Raw genomic sequence first — 18,905 nt, 5'->3', positions numbered from 1 at the left:
TGATTATGTGAGGTATCCTGCGGCAATGCGCTAAAGAAAGCAAGGAAGAACAACACTGCTAGCAAGCAATATACTTGAACAATGCAAGTTTCAAATTTGTACAAAAAAATGGGTGTTACAAATGTTTATTATGTGTTAAGGTTGTACAAATTGGTACCTTAAATATTCTGTATCTTGACTTTCAATTGAAAATAAAGGGAAAAATGTAAGACCTGGAATATCATGGTTCATTATTACCTCCATCAACAAGTGTAAGTTTTTGATTCAGCTTTTCTTTTTGTCTGTTTGTCAGCAGGATTACAACAAACTGCTGGCCCAATTTTCATGAGACTTGGTGTAAGGCTGTAGCGTGAGCCAAGACAGAATTTTGGAGCAGATCTAACTCATGGGGCGAATACGCTAATTATTTTTCACTTTCGTTAATATTGTTAGATAGGGCATTTGGCCTCAGTGTAATAACTGCCATACATCTTCAAATCCAGTGGATGTTAGTGAAGTTCGGTAGTGCCAAAACAGCCAGTTTTAGGAATCCAACAACTCCATATCACAATCCACATTCAGAGATACCAGTAATCCTCTGTAGGGGACGCCTACAGAGGATTACAGAAAGCAGATTCTATAGAGCACTCAGGGAGAACTGATACAATTGTATTGACATTTTTTCTCAAACTAAGTTGTGGCTATGGAAACGTAAGTACACACATAATAGGCTATGCAACTAATTACACTCTTACTCGCATCCAAATGTGAATTATCTGCAATAAAACCCAGCAGACATATAAGGAAAAATTTACGCTTCCCAAGAGCAGGCAATAAAATTAATGTTGTTGTAAAAATACCTAATAAATGCACAGCTGAGGTAATAAGGTTTCAGTAATGCACAACAGCATTTTAACATAATTCTTATAGTTTTGGAAATATATCCAGCGATACAGTGGTTGTGCTTGCAGATGTGCATATCAGTAAAGACTGGACTATTGGCCTTGGCAGACTGGTGTGTGCTCTCCAAGTTCCCTTCTATTTATTTTGTTGTGTTAGTTAAAAGTAAACAGTTAAAGAGTAACTTAAAATCTTGTTTTGCTGCTATTCAAGGGTTGAATTTCACACTTTGATGTAGTGATACTACATGGATCTATTCCCTGTGACATCACTGTTATGTGTGATTACAGGTGCAACAGGCCTGAAACATTCAACCAGAGAAGGCAGGGAAACACTGATTCTCAGCCTGGTGTAAAGTCACTCTATGTGAGAGTGCTGTGGATTGTCAATTTAAGTTTCATTTTACCTTGGCAGTTGCAATGTCATACTGAGCGATTCGCTGGCTCCACCCCACAGCCAGCACCTTGTTGTCATGGAGACAGGTCAACCCGGTGACCTCAGAATTGGTGACAGGCTCCAGTTTGTGCAAATTAAGGCCATTTAGTAAGTTCCACACCTGCTGGGGAAACGATCCTCTCATTAACAAACTCTTTCTCTCTGACTTTCTCATATATGTGAAATAAATATGTATACACATTGTTGGTGCACCAACTGGAACAAATTCAGCATTTTTGTACAAACTGATAGTGAGAAGTGGTATCAAACCTTAACAGTGCCATTGCGAGCCCCAGTAATCAGTCTTTTGTGGGAGGAGTCTAGTGCCATGCAGGTGACGGCATCCTCTCCATGAGTGTTTAAGATCTGAAGTCGCCTCCTTCCTGTCTCCACATCCCACAGAGACATAGATGAATCGACATGTCCAGTCACTACCTGTCTCAGAGCGGGGTTGTACAAAGCGCAGGAGAGGGCAGGACCACTTTGAATTTTTGGTCCCGGTTCCCTCTCTTCATCTGTCAGCCATCCGCCCCCTCCTCTTCTTGTCTCAGCCAGGTTGAGCAGGGCCAGGTAATCTTTGCATCCCACCACCAGATGAGACTGTGTATGCTCAGGAAGAGGAGGGCTCAGCAACAGGAAGGGGAAGTTGCCGTGTTCTGGGATTCGACCTGGCTGCTGGCAGGGGAACTGCAGGGAGACGGCTTTCAAACAGTGATGACTGGAAATGTCCCAAACCCTCAGCTCCTGACAAAGAAACAATTCATTCACTTAAAAATAAACAAGCTCTGTTGTGATCATGTTGCGTAAAACAGATCTAAGCATCATCTCTAATGACTCACAGCATCTCTGGAGTAGCTGAAGATCTGCCCAACAGGTTGGTAGATTGCAACATCCAACACAGTGGTGCGGTGACCCAGCAGCGTAGCTACGGGACGTGTGGTCACAAATCGAGTCCATAGTCTGACTGTTCGGTCACAACCTCCTGTGACTAGCAACTGCAGAGACGCATTGTAGTCGAAACATTTAGCTCCCTGAAATGAGACAAAAAGACCAGGATGGGATACAGAATATGTTGCTTAATGCAGATACACATGAACTGGTGTATAAAGGGACAGTTCACCCCCAAAATCAAAAATACATCTTTTTCCTCATACTTGTAGTGCTGTTTATCCATCTAGATGGTTTTGGTGTGAGTTGTTGGGTGTTGGAGATGTCGGCTGTAGAGATGTCTGCCTTTTCTTGAATGTCATCGAACTAGTTGGTACTCGGCTTGTGGTGCTCAAAAAAATACATTTTAAATAGTCAACAGCAATGTCTCTTTCCAGAAATAGTGACCCAGTTACTCAAGATAATCCACAAACCTTGTTGTGAGCAGTTTCATGTAGGAACTATTTTATTTCTACCGAACTACACCCCCCAACTGCATCACTGCGCAGAAGGAAGAGTGCATCTACTGCTATCTCACCTAGCACCACTGAGCTAGCTAACGTTAAAGCTCAGCCGAGGAGGATGGCATTAATGTTTACATTTTGCACTGTCACAAGCACGAGCCTCTGATCCATGAGTAGATGCACACGTCCTTCTGCCTGATTATACAATTGGCGGGTGTAGTTCGGTAGAAAGAAAATAGTTCCTACAGGAAACTGCTCAAAACAAGGTCTGTGGATTATCTTGAGTAACCGGCTCATGATTTCTGGAACGAGACATTGCTGTTGAGTTTTACAAATGTATTTTTTGTGCTTTGAACGTCTCTACAGCTGATATCTCCAACACTCTGCAACTCACACCAAAACAATCTAGACTGATAAACAGCACTACAAGTAAGAGGAAAAATATATATTTTGATTTTGGGATGAACCGTCTCCTTAGTGGCTCTGTCCCTTGAAAAATAAAGCATGCTCATGCTTCTAAAGATATAAATAAAGTCAGCTGGTTTCAATATTTTTTCATTGTTAAAATGTCCAGACAGTTAATTGGAGTATAAAATGAGCGTGCTTGCTCAAAAAACCCCCATTGTGAATAACAGGAAGCATCACCACCCAGTTTAATAACATTTTGTGCAGTAGCATTACTTTTTCTCTCCACAGTCAGTGGCACCGTCTGCTTCTGCGTGCTGAGCAAGAATCAAATTTAGAAATAAGTAATTTGACTCACATTTCATATTTGTTCTTCTACATAAAATTGGCTCGGGATAATTCAGTGAATGGGGGATGCACTATTTGCATTTGCCATGTAAGGACATTTATTGATTTCTAAATAATTTTAATGGAGTGAAAGTGGATTTCCAAACTCTGACCCACCCAATTAGGACAGGGTCACCCAGACCAGAGTACTGTGACATGTGTTCATCTGACCTTGATCCACATCAAAACTATATAATGACAAAAATCATTATACTCTCTCCCTGTTTTTTTATTGTCATTTTTCTCATTCAACTTTAATAGAGAAATAAATATCTGGAAAGAGTTGGAATTCTGAGAGACTGAATCACTGAGTGCTTAAACCTGAACATGTGTTTCTGAAAGTTCTTAAAAATTCAACAACAAAAACTTTCATTATACAAGTATAACCAAAAGAAAAAAGTATGATGCACTATTATATAATACACAACACATAATAACCTGCTATTAGCATCAGACAAAATCACACTGTGTCATTTTCACTGTCGGTTACCTGCTTAAGTTTCCAAATATAAGGCTCCTGCTTCAGTGACACATTCATAAAGACCACAGAGGTGGTGTCACTTTCTGATGATGTCATGACTACATTGGCGTCAGGCTCAAACATCACTCTGTTGATTGGCTCCTGGTGGATGTTGGGGATGTGACGGTAGGAGACCATGTCGCTGTGTTTACCGAGGTCCTGTTGTCACGAAGGATAACAATAAATGCTTATATGTAAAATGGTGTGAAGTCAATAAGTGCTTATTATTGCTGACTCACTGTTACACTGTTTAAAATTTGGGTTTGCATGGCAATTTTCTCTGCAAGAACCAGAGACTGAGCTAAGTAATTAAATAGACAAGGCCATGCTTACTGGAAAAAAGATCCTCTGCGGGCCCTTCTCTGTCTTGGATGGATTTTTGAAAAGACCTTTAGATGGGTTCAGGAACCACATGAGATGTACACCTCCTCTTTCATCCCCCAGTAGCAGCAGTGAAGGTCGCTTTGGACACTTTGAGGGAAAAACCACATGAAGTGATGAGTTTATTGATTTTCGAGTACATTTGTGAAGCAAAAAAGGACATATCAAGGGAATAGTGGTCCTACCTGAACATCATACCAGTAACAAAGAGCAGTCGGGAGACTACGAAACCCTTGGAGCAAAGACGAGACAAAGAGTTAACACTTGAAAATCTGGATTATTGTACAGTCACTGATTCTTATTAGTGAACAGCTCAGTTTAGTAACAGCAATCAAGTATACCAAACAAGTGGACATCTTCAAACAAACTGCCCATGGAGACATTGACAAAATGCAAGTCCCTGCAGTCGGTTGCTATGGCAACCTTGTGGACATTGCCCATAGAGACAGCATCAGTGGTCCAGCCTCTGAATCTCCTGGTGTTGGCCACTTCCTCTGTTGGATCTCCAGCAAGCTGCATTAAATAGAATTAAATATAAAACGTGTGAGTGAGTGTGTTGTGCTTCCATGTGAATGTAAAAGTAGTACCATGATGTCACTCACCCCTAGGGTTTTGAGGATGTGTAGGCTGCTGCTCCAGACAGTGATCTGGCCTCCCTTACTGACACTGACATAGCGGAGCGGAGGAGGGTGGGAAACAGCAACCACACGCGCTGTTGGCTCCCGCTGTGGAGGAATGAGTTAAAATATAATGAATTAAAAAAAGGTCATTGGAGCAATAAAAGTATTACTTTTAGAAAAATGATGCATAAGAAGAGCAAAGAAAAGAAAATTAGAAAACTGAGTGCAGCTAGTAAACTTGTCACCCCGCAGAGGATGCTAATGGCAACTTCTGGAGCAATCAATATGCCTCAGCCTGCCTTATAGCATTGGCAGCTAACACTTTAAGTATCATTTATAAAAACGTATATGTGCTGTAAGTTTTAAACCTATATAAAAAGATTACTGTTAAAGCCCAGGGCAGATATCTAACCTGGGAACAAGAGACAGACAAAAACAAAACTCGTTTTGGGGCAGAAAACCTCCATTGGCTAACAACACACACGGCTGGCTAACGTTGTTAATATGCTAGCTAACTGCTAACACATACAGCAGACAGGCAACAGACACAATGCAACATTTTTCTCCACTGGAGCCCTGTTTCTGTCCACCTAACAAATATAAATCTGATATTCACTTTCTTTTTTAACTTCGTTTTGGTCTCTGACAACGTCTAAGGTGCTTTAGCTTGCTAACGTTGGACTTTCGTCACCAGCTAGCATAACTGCTATCTTTGCCAGTTGGTGCTAGGCAGTGAACTTTGCTGAAAGCCTCTGACTGGTAAGTTGGTAAGAATAAGACTGGCCTGTATACTCTTGCAGTAGGCTTGTCATTATTAGTGACCTTTTTTTTTTACATTAAATGTAACATAAGCTGGGGTTACTTACATGTAAGTTAGTGTAGGAATGTTTGTTTTATCGAAGCTACATTTATTTGTTAGGCTTTGACTGAGTAAGGTTTCAAAAACTACCTATTATTGAAGTCTTTATTAAAGTTTAAAAATACATATTTTTTCCTCTTACCTGTAGTGCTATTTATCAATCTAGATTGTTTTGGTGTGAGGTAACGAGTGTTGGAGATATCAGCTTTAGAGATGTCTGCCTTCTCTTGAATGTAATGAAACCAGATGACACTGCTTATGGTGCTCAAGGAGGTAAGAAATACATTTGAAAAACTCAGCAGGGATGTCTCTTTCCAGAAATTATGACTCAAGATAACCCACAAACCTTGTTTTGAGCAGTCTCATGTAGGAACTATAGAGTGCCCCAGAAATGAGTCGTAAAACCTGGAAATGAGTTAGTGTTTTTGCACTGTTTTTGCACATGTCAGTGGGTTTTTGGTTAAGATGCCTGAAATGACTTCTTTGGATAACACAAGCTTCAGAGAGTTTCACGTTTTGTTGTACAACATAAAATTTGTCAGTTAGTACCACACCTGTGAATTTTGAAGCTTTATGTGTCTTAAAAAAGGCAGCTGCTGATAGCTAAATGACACTCCAGGATGTCATCACGCCAAACATGGCTTTACAGCCTTGTTGTGGTGGCGATGTTAATTCATACGATTGTGGTGTAGTTCAATAGCCTAACATTAGCTTTTTACTTCTGGTGATTGAATTTTGGCTTCAAAAATCATAAAAGAGGTGTTCATTTGTGAAGATTATCTTGCAGACCAAAACATGTAAGTATCATAAATGTTTGTTTGCCACAGTGTTTAATTTGAGCAAATAATCCAAATCCAATGGAAAAATCCCATAGGCTTGTTGACGAGAGGACCTGGGTAACAGTAACTTAGCCCAGAAAAATAGAAAAACAGGAAAACATCATCCCCAGAGCGCTCTTTTTGCTTTCTACCAAAATACACCTGCTAACTGTATCACCACACAGAAGGAAGTGTGCATCTACTCATGGATGAGAGACTTGTACTCGTGACAGCGCAACATTTAAATCTTAATGTGCATCCTCCTCAGCTGCTGAGCTATAATGTTAGGTAGCTCAGTGGTGCTAGGTGAGCTAGCAAGAGATGCATGCCTCCTTCCGCGCGGTGATACGGTTGGTGAGTGAAGTTCAGTAGAAAGAAAATAGTTCCTACATTAAACTGCTCACAACAAGGTCTGTGGATTATCGTGAGAAACCGGGTCATGATTTCTGGAGAGAGACATTGCTGTTGAGTTTTTCAAATGTGTTTTTAGGCACGTTGAGTACCATCTAGTTGGCATCTAGTTCCATTATAATGGAGAGAAGGCAGACATCTCTGCAGCCGATATCTCCAACACTCTGCAACTCACTTCAAAACAATCTAGACTGATAAATAGTGCTACAGGTAAGACGAAAAATAGGTATTTTTTCATTTTTGGATGGACTGTCCCTTTAACCTAGCTTCTGCATTCCTTGAGCAGGTAGACACAAAGTGGGTGCAGTCTGTCTCTACACAAAACTACACAGATCTGTAAGTCTTTCAAAAAACCATTAAATTTGGCACCCCCATTTGGCCTTTCAGTGTATATGTTTAACCACTGGAACATCCTACAAATATGCACACTTACTTCTCATATTACCAGATATTGAATGTTGGATTTCTACCTTGTTATAAGAGCAGTGTCTCATCAGTGGCTGGGAGTCCAGGAGAGCAGCTCTGGGGATGGAGGCTCTTTCTCTCTCAGTGTACTCCAAAAGCAGGTAGGAACAAAGCTGCTGCCAATTCACCTCCCCGGTACAGCGAATATCTACCTGGATATGAAACAATGGCCTTACATCATCATCCTAAAACATGTGTTGGCACAATAAGTTTATGCTGATGGGTGGGCTGTATTACACTATTTTACAGCCTGTAAAGTATGTAGCTAATGTACTTTCTCATAGACATCTCTTTATTTCTCCTTACCTCACCGAAGAACCTTTCAACCCATGTGTCCTCAACATCTGGACCGACCACAGACCTCAAAACATCCCGGAACTCTTCGAATTTCATTCCATGCTCTTCATTTCCTCCTCTGTTCCTTCTACTCCTTCCTTTCGGCCTGTTTTCATGTGTCTGTGCTCCAGCTTTTGGATGGGTAAATGCATTTCTTAGGTGCTGCAGGTGCTCAGGGCTCAATTTTTCTGCAGGACTTACTCCACAGGCTGGATCACTGCAGCATTGATCATAAAAGAAAATATTAATTTGTGCGGAAATTGGGTAATTTTTCAGTTTACTTAATTCTTGTGTGTGCAGGTGTACAGCTGCTTGAAAAACATGGAGGACATAAGCATAAAGAAAGAAGTAAAGACAGTGTGGCTATGTAGGATTGAAGCCAACAGAGGCCAAAGACTGATTATTTGGGGATAATTTGTTGTCTTAGCATCACTTATTTATAGTTTTTGTTAATAAGTTTTGACTGTTTATTAATTCCATCAATGACTGCCTCACAGCATGAATGAATGCAGCACTCCCAAGTGGCAGCTTTGGGACAATACACTGCTGATCCAAAAGTCAGTCTTTCAAAAAACTCTTTATGATGTATATCCATCTGAAACATCCACTAAGTGACAGGAATATATGTGATCTGAACAGTGCACTTGGTAAATGTTGCGAATGGGGAATAAGTTCGATTTTGGGGGATGTGCTTAAAACATCAAAGTGTTCTTCACCACCAGCAGCTCCTGTGTGGCCCCGTTGCTCAGGGAGACTCCAAGCTGGAACAATAAGTCACATGTCTCAGCATTGTGAGCTCTTTTCCAGGTCCATCAGGACATGCATGAGTGGTCCTTTACATCATACACATTTCTCACTAATGCTAATGGAACCGTAAAATAATTAAGTAATAAAAGTGTATTAGTTTGCTGAAAAGGGAGGTTAGAAATGGCAGCTGTGTCTCAAAGAGTTGGCGACACTGTGTGTGAAGGGTGGAAGAAATCCTTGTCAGTGTCTGAGTGGAGAAAATATGTGAATCTGAACCAGAGAGATGCAAATGTACAACTCAATAGATGACTTCTTGTACTGTCAGCTGAAGATTGAAACTGGCATATATATTTCACAGTATTTTTTTATTTGACAGGAAGAGATTTGAGATGTTAAAATGTGAGATGATGTCACACAATATAGACAAATTGTATGACATTATGGAGAAGTATTGTGAGGTATAGCCTACATACCACATGTAAAACTGACAAACAGGCTTTTGTATGCAGTAACAGGTCATATACAGTTTATTAACAGTGATCAACAAGCCAAAGAAAACTCACCAAAACCTGCTGTATGGCACTTCTGTCTCATAGAGCACCCATGGATTTTTTCTGTTTCTTAAGATATTCATACTGATAACCGGAGCCTCACTGGGTTCAACCCTCTTTAAATTCTTCCAATCACCAAACACTGCTCCATCTTTGCCCGTTGAATTTTACATCCAGTCCAAAGATGCAGCACCTACAAGTGTTGAGGCCAGTCTGAGATCGTCACCATGCTCTGAGTCTAAACATCCAGGGCCTTTGTTGCCATCCCTTCCTCTTGCCTTTCAGGCAAACCTGATGTCCTCAAACAAAGCTTCTCGTCTCCAAACAAGGAAGGAATGTCCACGTCCACGGATCAATAAGTCATCCGTCACAAGAGTTTGATTGCTCAGAGAGGGGGTAAATCAACACATCGCTGGTGAGGAGAGTGTGGAGAGATGAGTGTGTCCAAAATAACTGAAAGTCTGCTGGGGGTAACAGAGCCACAAACCCTACAGACAGGCCCTCGGTGGATTAATCATTTATAAACGCAAAGTTAGTCAGAAGCACCCAGGAGAGTTAATATTGGTAACTTTCACACAGGGACAGTTCAGCTGTTCCAACATAATAAGGCCTATGATGACGTCCTTTAAATCATACTGAAGTATATACTTAAGTATATATCCTGTGCAAATATATTCCAACTTAAAAAGAGTGAAATCAATGATTCTTTGTCATAGTTTTACTTCTATAACGAATGCAGTTTAATTATTGCCAGGCAACCCACAGCACTCTTATTCACCACTTCAATGAGCATGAGCCACACTGGCCTCACACCATGTCTAATGAAGGTACCCAAGTCCCAGTGGAGTCTGGTCTGCTGGGCAAATCCTTGCACCTGGTCTAATATTAGACCTCCACACACCAGTAGCCTGTACTGTAACTGGCTCAGATATCGACATAATACATGTGTTATATGATGCAATGGCCAGTAATGAACAACAGAAAATAATGGCACACAGTAATATACTTTTTTCCCAGCATATTTTGGCTTGTTATAGTGAGATAACCACAGGCGGAAATAGCAAGATGAAAAAAATGCCACCTGTTTTGCCATGTCGCCTTTTTACAGCAGGGTCTGTCATAGCATTGATTAGTGAATCTTTGAGGGTGACCTCAGGCATCTCAGGAGGACACATTTGTCAGCATTTCTGCAGATATACCAGACTTAAGCTTCTGTTCCAGTTAAATCAGGAGGCAGGAATATAATTGTTTCCAAAGGTATAATGTATTATGCAGTAGAAATCAGGAGCAGCAATGATATTAAGCAGTGCAAAGACAGAAGCAAGAAATGTAAGCTCACATTCCTGGACACATTGCATCTGTACAATCAAGGTTAATTTACCGTCATTCTACAACACAGGCATGCAAAACAAAATGCACTAGTAGTCCATTTTAGGCTGCATAACAAACAGTTATCTTATGGTAGAGATGAGGATGAGGTGGGGTTCATGAGATTTCTATTGCATAAATATTCTGGGTTTTTTCTGTTTGTTTGCTGGAAATGTATCCCCAACTGATGCAGTGCTAGCAGACCTTTTATTATTATTATTATTATTGTTATTATTATCAAAGAGCCTTGTAGTAATAGTATAGTAGGCTGTTTATTAGAGGAGTGGAGGATGAGGTGGAGTTAAGGAATTGCGGTATATTTATGGGGTTTTTTTTATTTGAAATGTATTTATTTATTCATTTATTAATTTAATTTGCCTTCATTGAAATGTGTTTTTGCAAATGCAATGCCATTCAGGCTTTTTTAGGCCTTGCAGTGGTGATGAGGTAGGCTACTTTTAGGCAGGAATGGCTCTCCCAGTCAACTCTCAAATATACATGCTATTGCACAGAACGGCCACGAGATGGAGCCACAGCCAAAATATGTGATAGCAGTTGTAGTCTATAATATGATACATACAAAAAATTCATCATGGTGGAGTGGAGGATGAGGTAAAGTTGAGAAGTTGCAGTATACTGTATATTTCAATTGCATACATGCTCTGTTTTTTGTTTTTTTGTTTGTTATTTTTTTGGTTGGGGTTGGTTTTGCTTTTGTTGAAATGTTTCCCTGCACATGCAATATTATTCAGATATTTTTTTCCTTGACAAAGAGCCTTCCAGTAGTGATAAGGCAGACTATTTATGAGCTGGGGTGGCCCCTCCCAGTGTCAACAACCAAATATATATGCTATTGCGCCGTACAGCCACTAGATGGAGCTACAGCCAAAATATCTAACAGGAGTCCACTTTATGACACACAAGAGAAAAACTATTTTTTAATGGTGAAGTGGAGGATGAGGTGGAGTTAATGAGTTGTCATGAATTTCAATTGCATTTGTTGTTGTTGTTGTTGTTTTGTTTCTGCTTTTGTTGAAATCTGTCCCTGCCCATGCAACGCCTCCTCCTAGTGCCCCCGTGTCAGCTCTCAAATATACATGCTATTGCGCAGTACAGCCACTAGATGGCGCCAGAGGCATAATATCTGATCAGTGCTCAACCATGCAGAGGCAGTGTACCCAAAGACTGGCAGGAATCATTAATACAAAGGAAACATCTGGCGCAATTGAATTCACGAAACAAAATAATCGTTAGGGCTATTACAATATGTAAATGCTCTGGATTCAATGAGGAAAAACGGAACTCCTCTCTTCCTCTGTCAGTGATACAGTCTGTGCCATCTCCTCTCAGCTGTACTCACACGATGGCAGCAGCAGCTCACTGACTTCCACTCAGGATAATTACACCCCCGTGATCCGCCCCTATTTCCCCCTTGTTCTCACAGACGGGACTCGGAAATATACTTCCTCAGCCCTGCCCTGTCTGCTTCAGTGATGGGGCAGTGAGGATGCCAAAGCACGACAATCCTGTGTAGACTTTATTTTTTTCATTTAATTCCTCAACTTCTCTGATTTAATCATTTTTTACCTTTTTTGTGACCATGTTGCGGGTTGTGGTAGAGTCGGCTAAAGGTCTGCCTAAGAAGAAAGTTGGAAGCCCTGATCCAATCACCTCTGTGATCTTTAAAGGTAAGACTCATTTTAAAAGTCTTTTAAAGTTTCAAGTGTGTGTGCTGTGCGGGGAAAATCACTTATAGCCTGTTATTTGGGGATCAAGAAGCATGTGAAGTGAGCTTTTGAGACTAATGTGAAGTTCATAGCTGCTCAATTCACTTTACTTTTATCTAGCATGACGTCATTTTATGGATTTAATAGTTTTACTGTGATTTTATATGGTAGTCCAATAAATAAACTATACAGCAGTGTTATGCTTAAGTGTTCTTGTACTTGTGTATTAATTAAAAGTCCAGTTGTCCATGTATAATTGAAAAGTTAAAGACAAAAGTGTCAGAGTAGTCCCTGTTTAAATGTACAATGTTTAAAAACCCTAATCTGCACAAGTAGTATTGCATCATTAAAGACTTTCCCAACATGTCACTGCACATCCAGATGCAAACACAGCTGGGTAGGGACCAAGCTTGGACCTGTCGTGTACAGGTGAGCTCAGACATGTCATGGAGAGAAAAGGCACATTAGGTGGTGCAGGGAAGTTAGCCTTTAGCTATTGAATTAAAATGGCATCAGATAGAGAGTGGCATTGCCTCCCTGATGAGGAAACAGTCCTGGCAATCAGCCCTGGTTGTTCTCAGGTGTTTTCTTTGTACCCATGTCATCATCATCACCCACAGGTGTGGCAGCTTCTCTGTTATTTTAGCCCTCCTTCCCTGTGAAGGCAGCCACTGCAGCCCACTGAAAACAACTATCACTCTTTTTGCAAAGCATTAAGATCTATGTAAACTTACACACAGCAGTGATTTGACGTTTTCCACAAAACAAGTGGGTAAAATGATAATAGGGGTATGCCTGTGTGTCCCAAACTGCAGAGACTGAGTGTAGAATAATTAATATTCACAAATATATTTCCCTTTCAGATGAGAAGAAGAAAACAAAAGCGATCGACAGTGAGCTGAACCCTGTGTGGAACGAGGTAAATCTCCATCACACACACACAAACGTGCACATACTTCTGCCTCTCGCTTCTACTTTGATTTTTAATCTGAGTTAATTTCAATCAGCTTCTAAGGAAAGCTGGAAAAAATGATATATTACAAGACGTCCCCACTTTAAATGCAGCATTACACATCACATGGTAAACATACAGTACTGTGACATCACATCATATGACTCACAGTACATATCGACCATGCCAAAAGATAATGTGATGGATGTAGATAAGTCTAAGAGTTTGTTGCACTGGCTGAGTTGACAAGTCATTATTTACCCACAATTTTGCTTCTTCAGGATATAACAGAAGCTGAAGTACCATATCTGATGGACTGTGTATCCCTCATCTTGTCTTGCAGGTGCTTGAGTTCGATCTGAAGGGCATTGGGCTGGACTCTAGCTCCTACATAGACGTGGTTGTGAAAGACTATGAAACTCTTGGGAAAGATAAGTAAGTGCAATACAAACCCGAGCTCCCTGTTTAGCTTTGGCTTTTGTGCAACAAGCCGGATCACAGCGATGGGAGAGAAGATGTGTGCCTCACCTTACTGAATCACAGTGCAAACAACTTCTTGTCTGAACAAAGGCTTTCTGGAGAATGGGTCTGTTTTTATTAGGCGGACGGTTAGCTGACAGTCGCTTTTTCATTTGTATGGCTGTCAGGTTTTTTTTTTATTACAGTTATTCAGATACAACCAAGGCAATCAAATATAAGCTGTCACTAGCTCAGTCTCAATCTGAAGTACCTTGGCTGCAACATAAGTATTTGTACACAACCTGCTGGTTAGGATACACATTAATATCAACACTGTCACTCTAATAGACAAGAAGTTAGATACTATCATAGTAACCCTGTATTTGAGTTATGTAGCTGGCTGTTCCTGCCCCCTCACACCCTTCTTGCCATGCTGAGACTTGCTGGCTTGTGTGGGATGGCTGATCCTGATTGGGTAACAATGAATGGATGAATTGCTGTTTGTGTTCTCTCCCTCTTTTGGATTTTTGTGGTACTGTGTCACAGAGGACAGGATCAAATCTTAAAGGAAAATACTTTACTTGGCAGTTACTTGCCAGAGCATTGCAGTGGTGCAATCCTAGTGCATACAGTATGAATGAAACTGTGTGAGGAGAGGTGCTGTAAACCTAAATACTCACTAAGTTGCCCAAAAACAGTTAAAGATTGTTGTTTCCATATAAAGCCTGAGTCACATATGGGACCAATCTGAATCAACCACAAAGAATGTTTCTGCGACATCACTAATTACAATGATCAAAGTCTCGTCTATGATAAGAAAACAAAACACATGAAAGTATCTCTTTATAATTTATGTCTAACACACCATGTTCACTGTATATATATTTTTCTGTTCATGAGTTTTATCAAGTTAAAGTTCCTCCAGTGCATGGGACAGTCATAACTGAGGGTGGAGCCTTTCAAATGTGCCTCTCCAGCACTGAGTCCATGTTAACTTGAGTAAAGTTTTCCACTGGGCCGGCCCAGCAGCCACACTCCCTCCAGATCTACGCAATGGGAGCAGAGAAGGACTTCTCTCTTTCTTAAGCAGTTTTCCAGCTGCTGTTATGGGTAATCCCTGTCGTCATGGCAACGAAAGGGGGAACCAGAAAGAAGCAATTGGTGTCCTCTTGACTAATTGGTTTTTAGAAAGGAATGAGGACATGGTAGGACAAAGTTCTCCCTGTGTAGATAGCAGCACAGTCTTCATCATAGGATCTGAATGTTAAATTCTACCTATAATGAATTTCATGAGTTAAATTATGGGCAAAATGTCTTTTTTCCTTTAAACCTATTCTTTGGGTGTGACATGTGATCAAAGTTTGAATTTCTCTCTGCTTTAATTTAAATCTTTTTAGAGGTTATTTGCGGAAGTAAAGCCATTTTATATTCACCACATGATCCGTTAAAGCAGTGGTTCTTCATGCCCCTCTTCAGAAGCCAAAATTAAGTTCATGAACCCCCAGTCCTACAAGTTTTTTAATCAATCATTAGCAATAGTTGGAGATACAACTAATAAGAGGATGCATGTTGAATTTTAGTGAAATAAAGGTTAGTATTATAGCACAAGCATATATATAATAATCTTATATACTTTCATATTCACTCAACTTTCACTCCCCTGGTCATCGACACATCACCTGCAGTAACTCTATGCCCCCAGGGGGGCCCGCCCCACTGTTTGAGAGCCGCTGCATTAAAGTATTTCAGACAGGCCAAAACAAGACTGCAGCCACAAGTCTACAGCCATGCCAGCAGCTCTGTGAGGAATTACTTAAGCACAGCTGTGCTTTCAGCCAAATGCTTTAATCAGCACACTGACATGCTAACAATGCCAGTGCAGGTAATGCTGGTGTGTTAGCACGCTAGCATTTGTCAATGAGTACACCAAATACAGCTGAAGTTGGAAGGGAATGTCATTAGTTTTGCAGTAATTCAGTCATAAATTAAAATATTGGACTGATGAAGGCTAGATGACTAGTCAGGGAATCACCAGGGCGGCTACACAATTACAAATCATCCTCTGGGGAGCATGAATAGCAACCCTTTCCATACTTGAGTTTTCAATGAAAAACAAAAATGCCAACCTTATGGTGGTGTCAAAGAAAATGTCAGGGGTTCACCTAAGTCATTTGGATCAATCCTCTGGGAACTATGAATCTCTGTACAAAATTTTGTGTTAATCCATCAGATAGTGAATTTATATACTTTTTGCTAGCAAGGGCCACGCCACAACAATGTGTCGTTTAAATGTTTATTTGTTATTCAGGAGCTGTTAGTTGTTGAGGACTGGTGAATGGATGTTAGTAGGGGGTGAAGGTGGCAGAGGGATGTCTTCTGTTAGGTTGATCTGGGAGGATGTATTGGAGATCAGGCAGAGGGAGACTCAGTGTCGGGTTTCCATCTCAGGCGTTTTTCCACCCAAGCTGATCACAGGCCCCCCAGACAGTACCTAAAATGAGACATGGGAAAGGTATGCACCAGATTGAATAAGAAGAGATGAGGAGAGAAGGGAAGAGAGGATGAAGGAATGTTGGTAGGTATAAGGTAAGGAGGATGATGGGTTAAAGAAAGGGAAAGTGAGGGTGGGTCGAGAAATCTGAGACAAACAGCGGGATGGGTTGACCAGAGCCCTGTTGTTCGAAACCTAGATAAGGGATTAAGCCGGGATATGTTGGTTATCCTGGCTTAATTTAGCGTTGATTCGGTTGTTCGAAAGCAGAGGTACATATGTTGCCATGGAGATTTATTCTGTGCACTGTGTAACAACAACCAGGCTCAGTTTAGCCTGGTGCCTTATCTGTCCAGTCAGCTGTCACTGCGATCGGAAATCAATGTGTTTTACCGTCATTTCATGTTCTTATGTACGTATTTGCCTCATTTTTGAACAAAATACATTAAGCCTACAATAATAAAAAAAACATTTAACATTTAAAACGTTCTTTTTGTCATAGCCTAATTATTCGTGTGATAATGTGTTTGTCTGTATATCTAGGCCTATGTTATATGTTTAATGTCCTTTGTGCTGGAACCTGCATCAATGAGCTGCACACAAATTCCACCAGCCTGGCTCTGTGGTCATTAAAAGAAAGAATCAATCAGTCAATCAATCAATGAGTCAATCAATCAGCATCGTCAGGTGTCTCCAATGAAGTCAGTGATGAGGGCAATATATAAAATCCCATGCACATGACGTGTGTGTTTCTTCCTTCACAATGGCGTGTCCGTTTTTGAATGAGGTTGCAGGACTAGAGGAAGAGGCACTTATTGTGCGCAGAGCATTTAGACGCGAGCAAGTGCTGCGGGACAGGTCGGACCTGTTGCTCCACCATGACGACCACCTGTATGAGCGGTACCGCTTTTCGGGGGATGGGATCTGCTACCTGTGCAGACTGCTGGGTCCGCAAACCCAGCGCCGCACAGCACGGAGCCGTGCAATGACCGTCATACAGATGGTTTTAGAGCTGTTTTTTGTTTCTCGTTCTTAAAAAAGCTGCTTTTATAGAAGGGTTTTTTGTTATAATAGCTGCTTTTATAGCAGGGGGTTGTTAAAATAGCTGCTTTGTTTGCAGTTTTTATTAAATAGCTGCTTATAGCAGGATTTTACTTCAATTTTTTATTTTTATATAGTATAAAGCGCTTAAGATAAAAGCGCTAAGCAGTGTGCAGCTGCTCACTCACCCATTCTAAGACACACACTAATGCCGTCAGTCTACCACACAGGGTGCATACAATATTGGGAGTAATCTGGGGTTCAGCATCTTGCCCAAGGATACTTTGACATGCAGATATCCTTACCAATAAAAGGATTAATTGTTGCAATATGCATACAAGGAGGTGTATTTGGCATAGCACACAATTGATGGTTATTAGGTTCCATAACTGTATGACCTTCCCAAATAACATTCCCAGTTAACTGGATCAATAACTCCAGTGTACTTTACATTAATGAATGAAAACAGGAAGATGAAACCACAACATTCTTTGACCTCATTTTTATTTAAATGAAAAACACTAAAATCAGTCACTGTCTGATTGGAGCTGGGGAGAGAAAGAAAGGAATAACATTGATTAATACATTCCATCACAGTCATGCTTACAGTGTGCATTAAAGTCACTTACTTCTTTCTCTAGTTTCTTATTTCCAAGTCCAGTTTCCTTAAGTTTTTTTTTTATTTGTCTATCAAGCTCCATGTCCTGCAGCTTCCTCTTTTCACACTGGAGCTTCACATCTGCCAGCCCTATCTGCTTCTGTAGATGACTTGCATATTGCTGTCTGACAGTTTGTGAATTCTGTAAAACACATATCTATTATCACAGCAATTGGCAATACTCACTAGGCTATATTTCCAGGCAGGCTGTCAGGCTGTTCAGCATCTGTGTCATGCTACAAATATATTTTCTATGAGCACCACATCACTGACTTCTTATACATTATGTAGCGTGTACAACTGTTAATTTGTGAAAGGAACTTTAATTGTAATTATGACAGATTCATTTGTGCAGCAAGTGTATATTTTTAGATTACTTACGCGTTCAGTAGGTCCGCAATTGTCTGCCACGCATTTTCTCTCTGCTTAATAATTGCTGCTGTTTCCTTTTTTAGTTATTATATGTTTAACCTCCTCATAAATCTCCATGATGACACGCTGCTCACTGGGCGAGAAGTAAGCCGCACGTGTCCTCTCCATTGGTGCATCAGTGAAACTGTGATTGACCCATGTGGTCTATTTAAGAAAGCCATGGACGCACACTCACCTGAATAAGTTACACCTGGCTTGACATAGCCGCTCCTCCTCAGCCTGGCTTGGCGTTCGAACAACCAATTAAGCCAGAATGGATTTATGAGACTTTGTCCAGCCTCGCTTTTCCACTTATCCTGGATTGGTTAATTCTACTATTCTTCTTTCGAACAACAGGCCCCTGGTATATGCTTGGCTGGTAATCAGAGTTGTTGTTGTTGTTGTTGTTGTAATGTGGTTGTGGTGTGGCCCAGCTCCCAAATCTAAGTTGACAAATTAACTTCATTTCACTTCATAAGTGAGAGGTTTGACTTTGAGCTTTGGAAGCACCAGAGAATATGTCAGAGCATCACCAAAGTCACTAAGATTCATCCTCTGGGGACCTTAAATGTCTGCAGCAGTTCACAACAATC

The 18,905-nt window shown here is 40.7% G+C and overlaps 2 protein-coding genes across 9 annotated transcripts in view; one reads left to right on the top strand and one right to left on the bottom strand.

Moving 5' to 3' along the window:
* The window catches only part of LOC126400128 (WD repeat-containing protein 49), a 28,520-nt gene extending 18,868 nt beyond the window's left edge, over window positions 1–9,652 (bottom strand). For all 5 annotated transcript variants that reach the window (XM_050060629.1, XM_050060631.1, XM_050060632.1 and 2 more), the window contains exons 1-11: window positions 9,218–9,652; window positions 7,878–8,124; window positions 7,577–7,723; window positions 5,001–5,123; window positions 4,740–4,911; window positions 4,584–4,630; window positions 4,351–4,488; window positions 3,988–4,176; window positions 2,154–2,345; window positions 1,585–2,058; window positions 1,286–1,435 (exon numbers count right to left, since the gene is read on the bottom strand). In XM_050060629.1, coding sequence (XP_049916586.1) covers window positions 1,286–1,435; window positions 1,585–2,058; window positions 2,154–2,345; window positions 3,988–4,176; window positions 4,351–4,488; window positions 4,584–4,630; window positions 4,740–4,911; window positions 5,001–5,123; window positions 7,577–7,723; window positions 7,878–8,124; window positions 9,218–9,288 — 1,950 coding nt within the window. In that variant the 5' untranslated portion in view covers window positions 9,289–9,652. The remainder of the gene's footprint in view (window positions 1–1,285; window positions 1,436–1,584; window positions 2,059–2,153; window positions 2,346–3,987; window positions 4,177–4,350; window positions 4,489–4,583; window positions 4,631–4,739; window positions 4,912–5,000; window positions 5,124–7,576; window positions 7,724–7,877; window positions 8,125–9,217) is intronic.
* A 2,409-nt stretch (window positions 9,653–12,061) lies between these two features.
* Window positions 12,062–18,905, top strand: part of LOC126399622 (myoferlin-like) — a 33,828-nt gene continuing 26,984 nt past the window's right edge. For all 4 annotated transcript variants that reach the window (XM_050059717.1, XM_050059716.1, XM_050059715.1 and 1 more), the window contains exons 1-3: window positions 12,062–12,261; window positions 13,164–13,219; window positions 13,596–13,687. In XM_050059717.1, the coding sequence (XP_049915674.1) occupies window positions 12,174–12,261; window positions 13,164–13,219; window positions 13,596–13,687 (236 nt within the window). In that variant the 5' untranslated portion in view covers window positions 12,062–12,173. The remainder of the gene's footprint in view (window positions 12,262–13,163; window positions 13,220–13,595; window positions 13,688–18,905) is intronic.

This window comes from Epinephelus moara, chromosome 13 (genome assembly GCF_006386435.1).
Source record: "Epinephelus moara isolate mb chromosome 13, YSFRI_EMoa_1.0, whole genome shotgun sequence".
Lineage (NCBI taxonomy): Eukaryota > Metazoa > Chordata > Actinopteri > Perciformes > Serranidae > Epinephelus > Epinephelus moara.
Note: the sequence above shows the minus strand (reverse complement) of the source record. Positions and strands in the feature narration are given on the sequence as shown.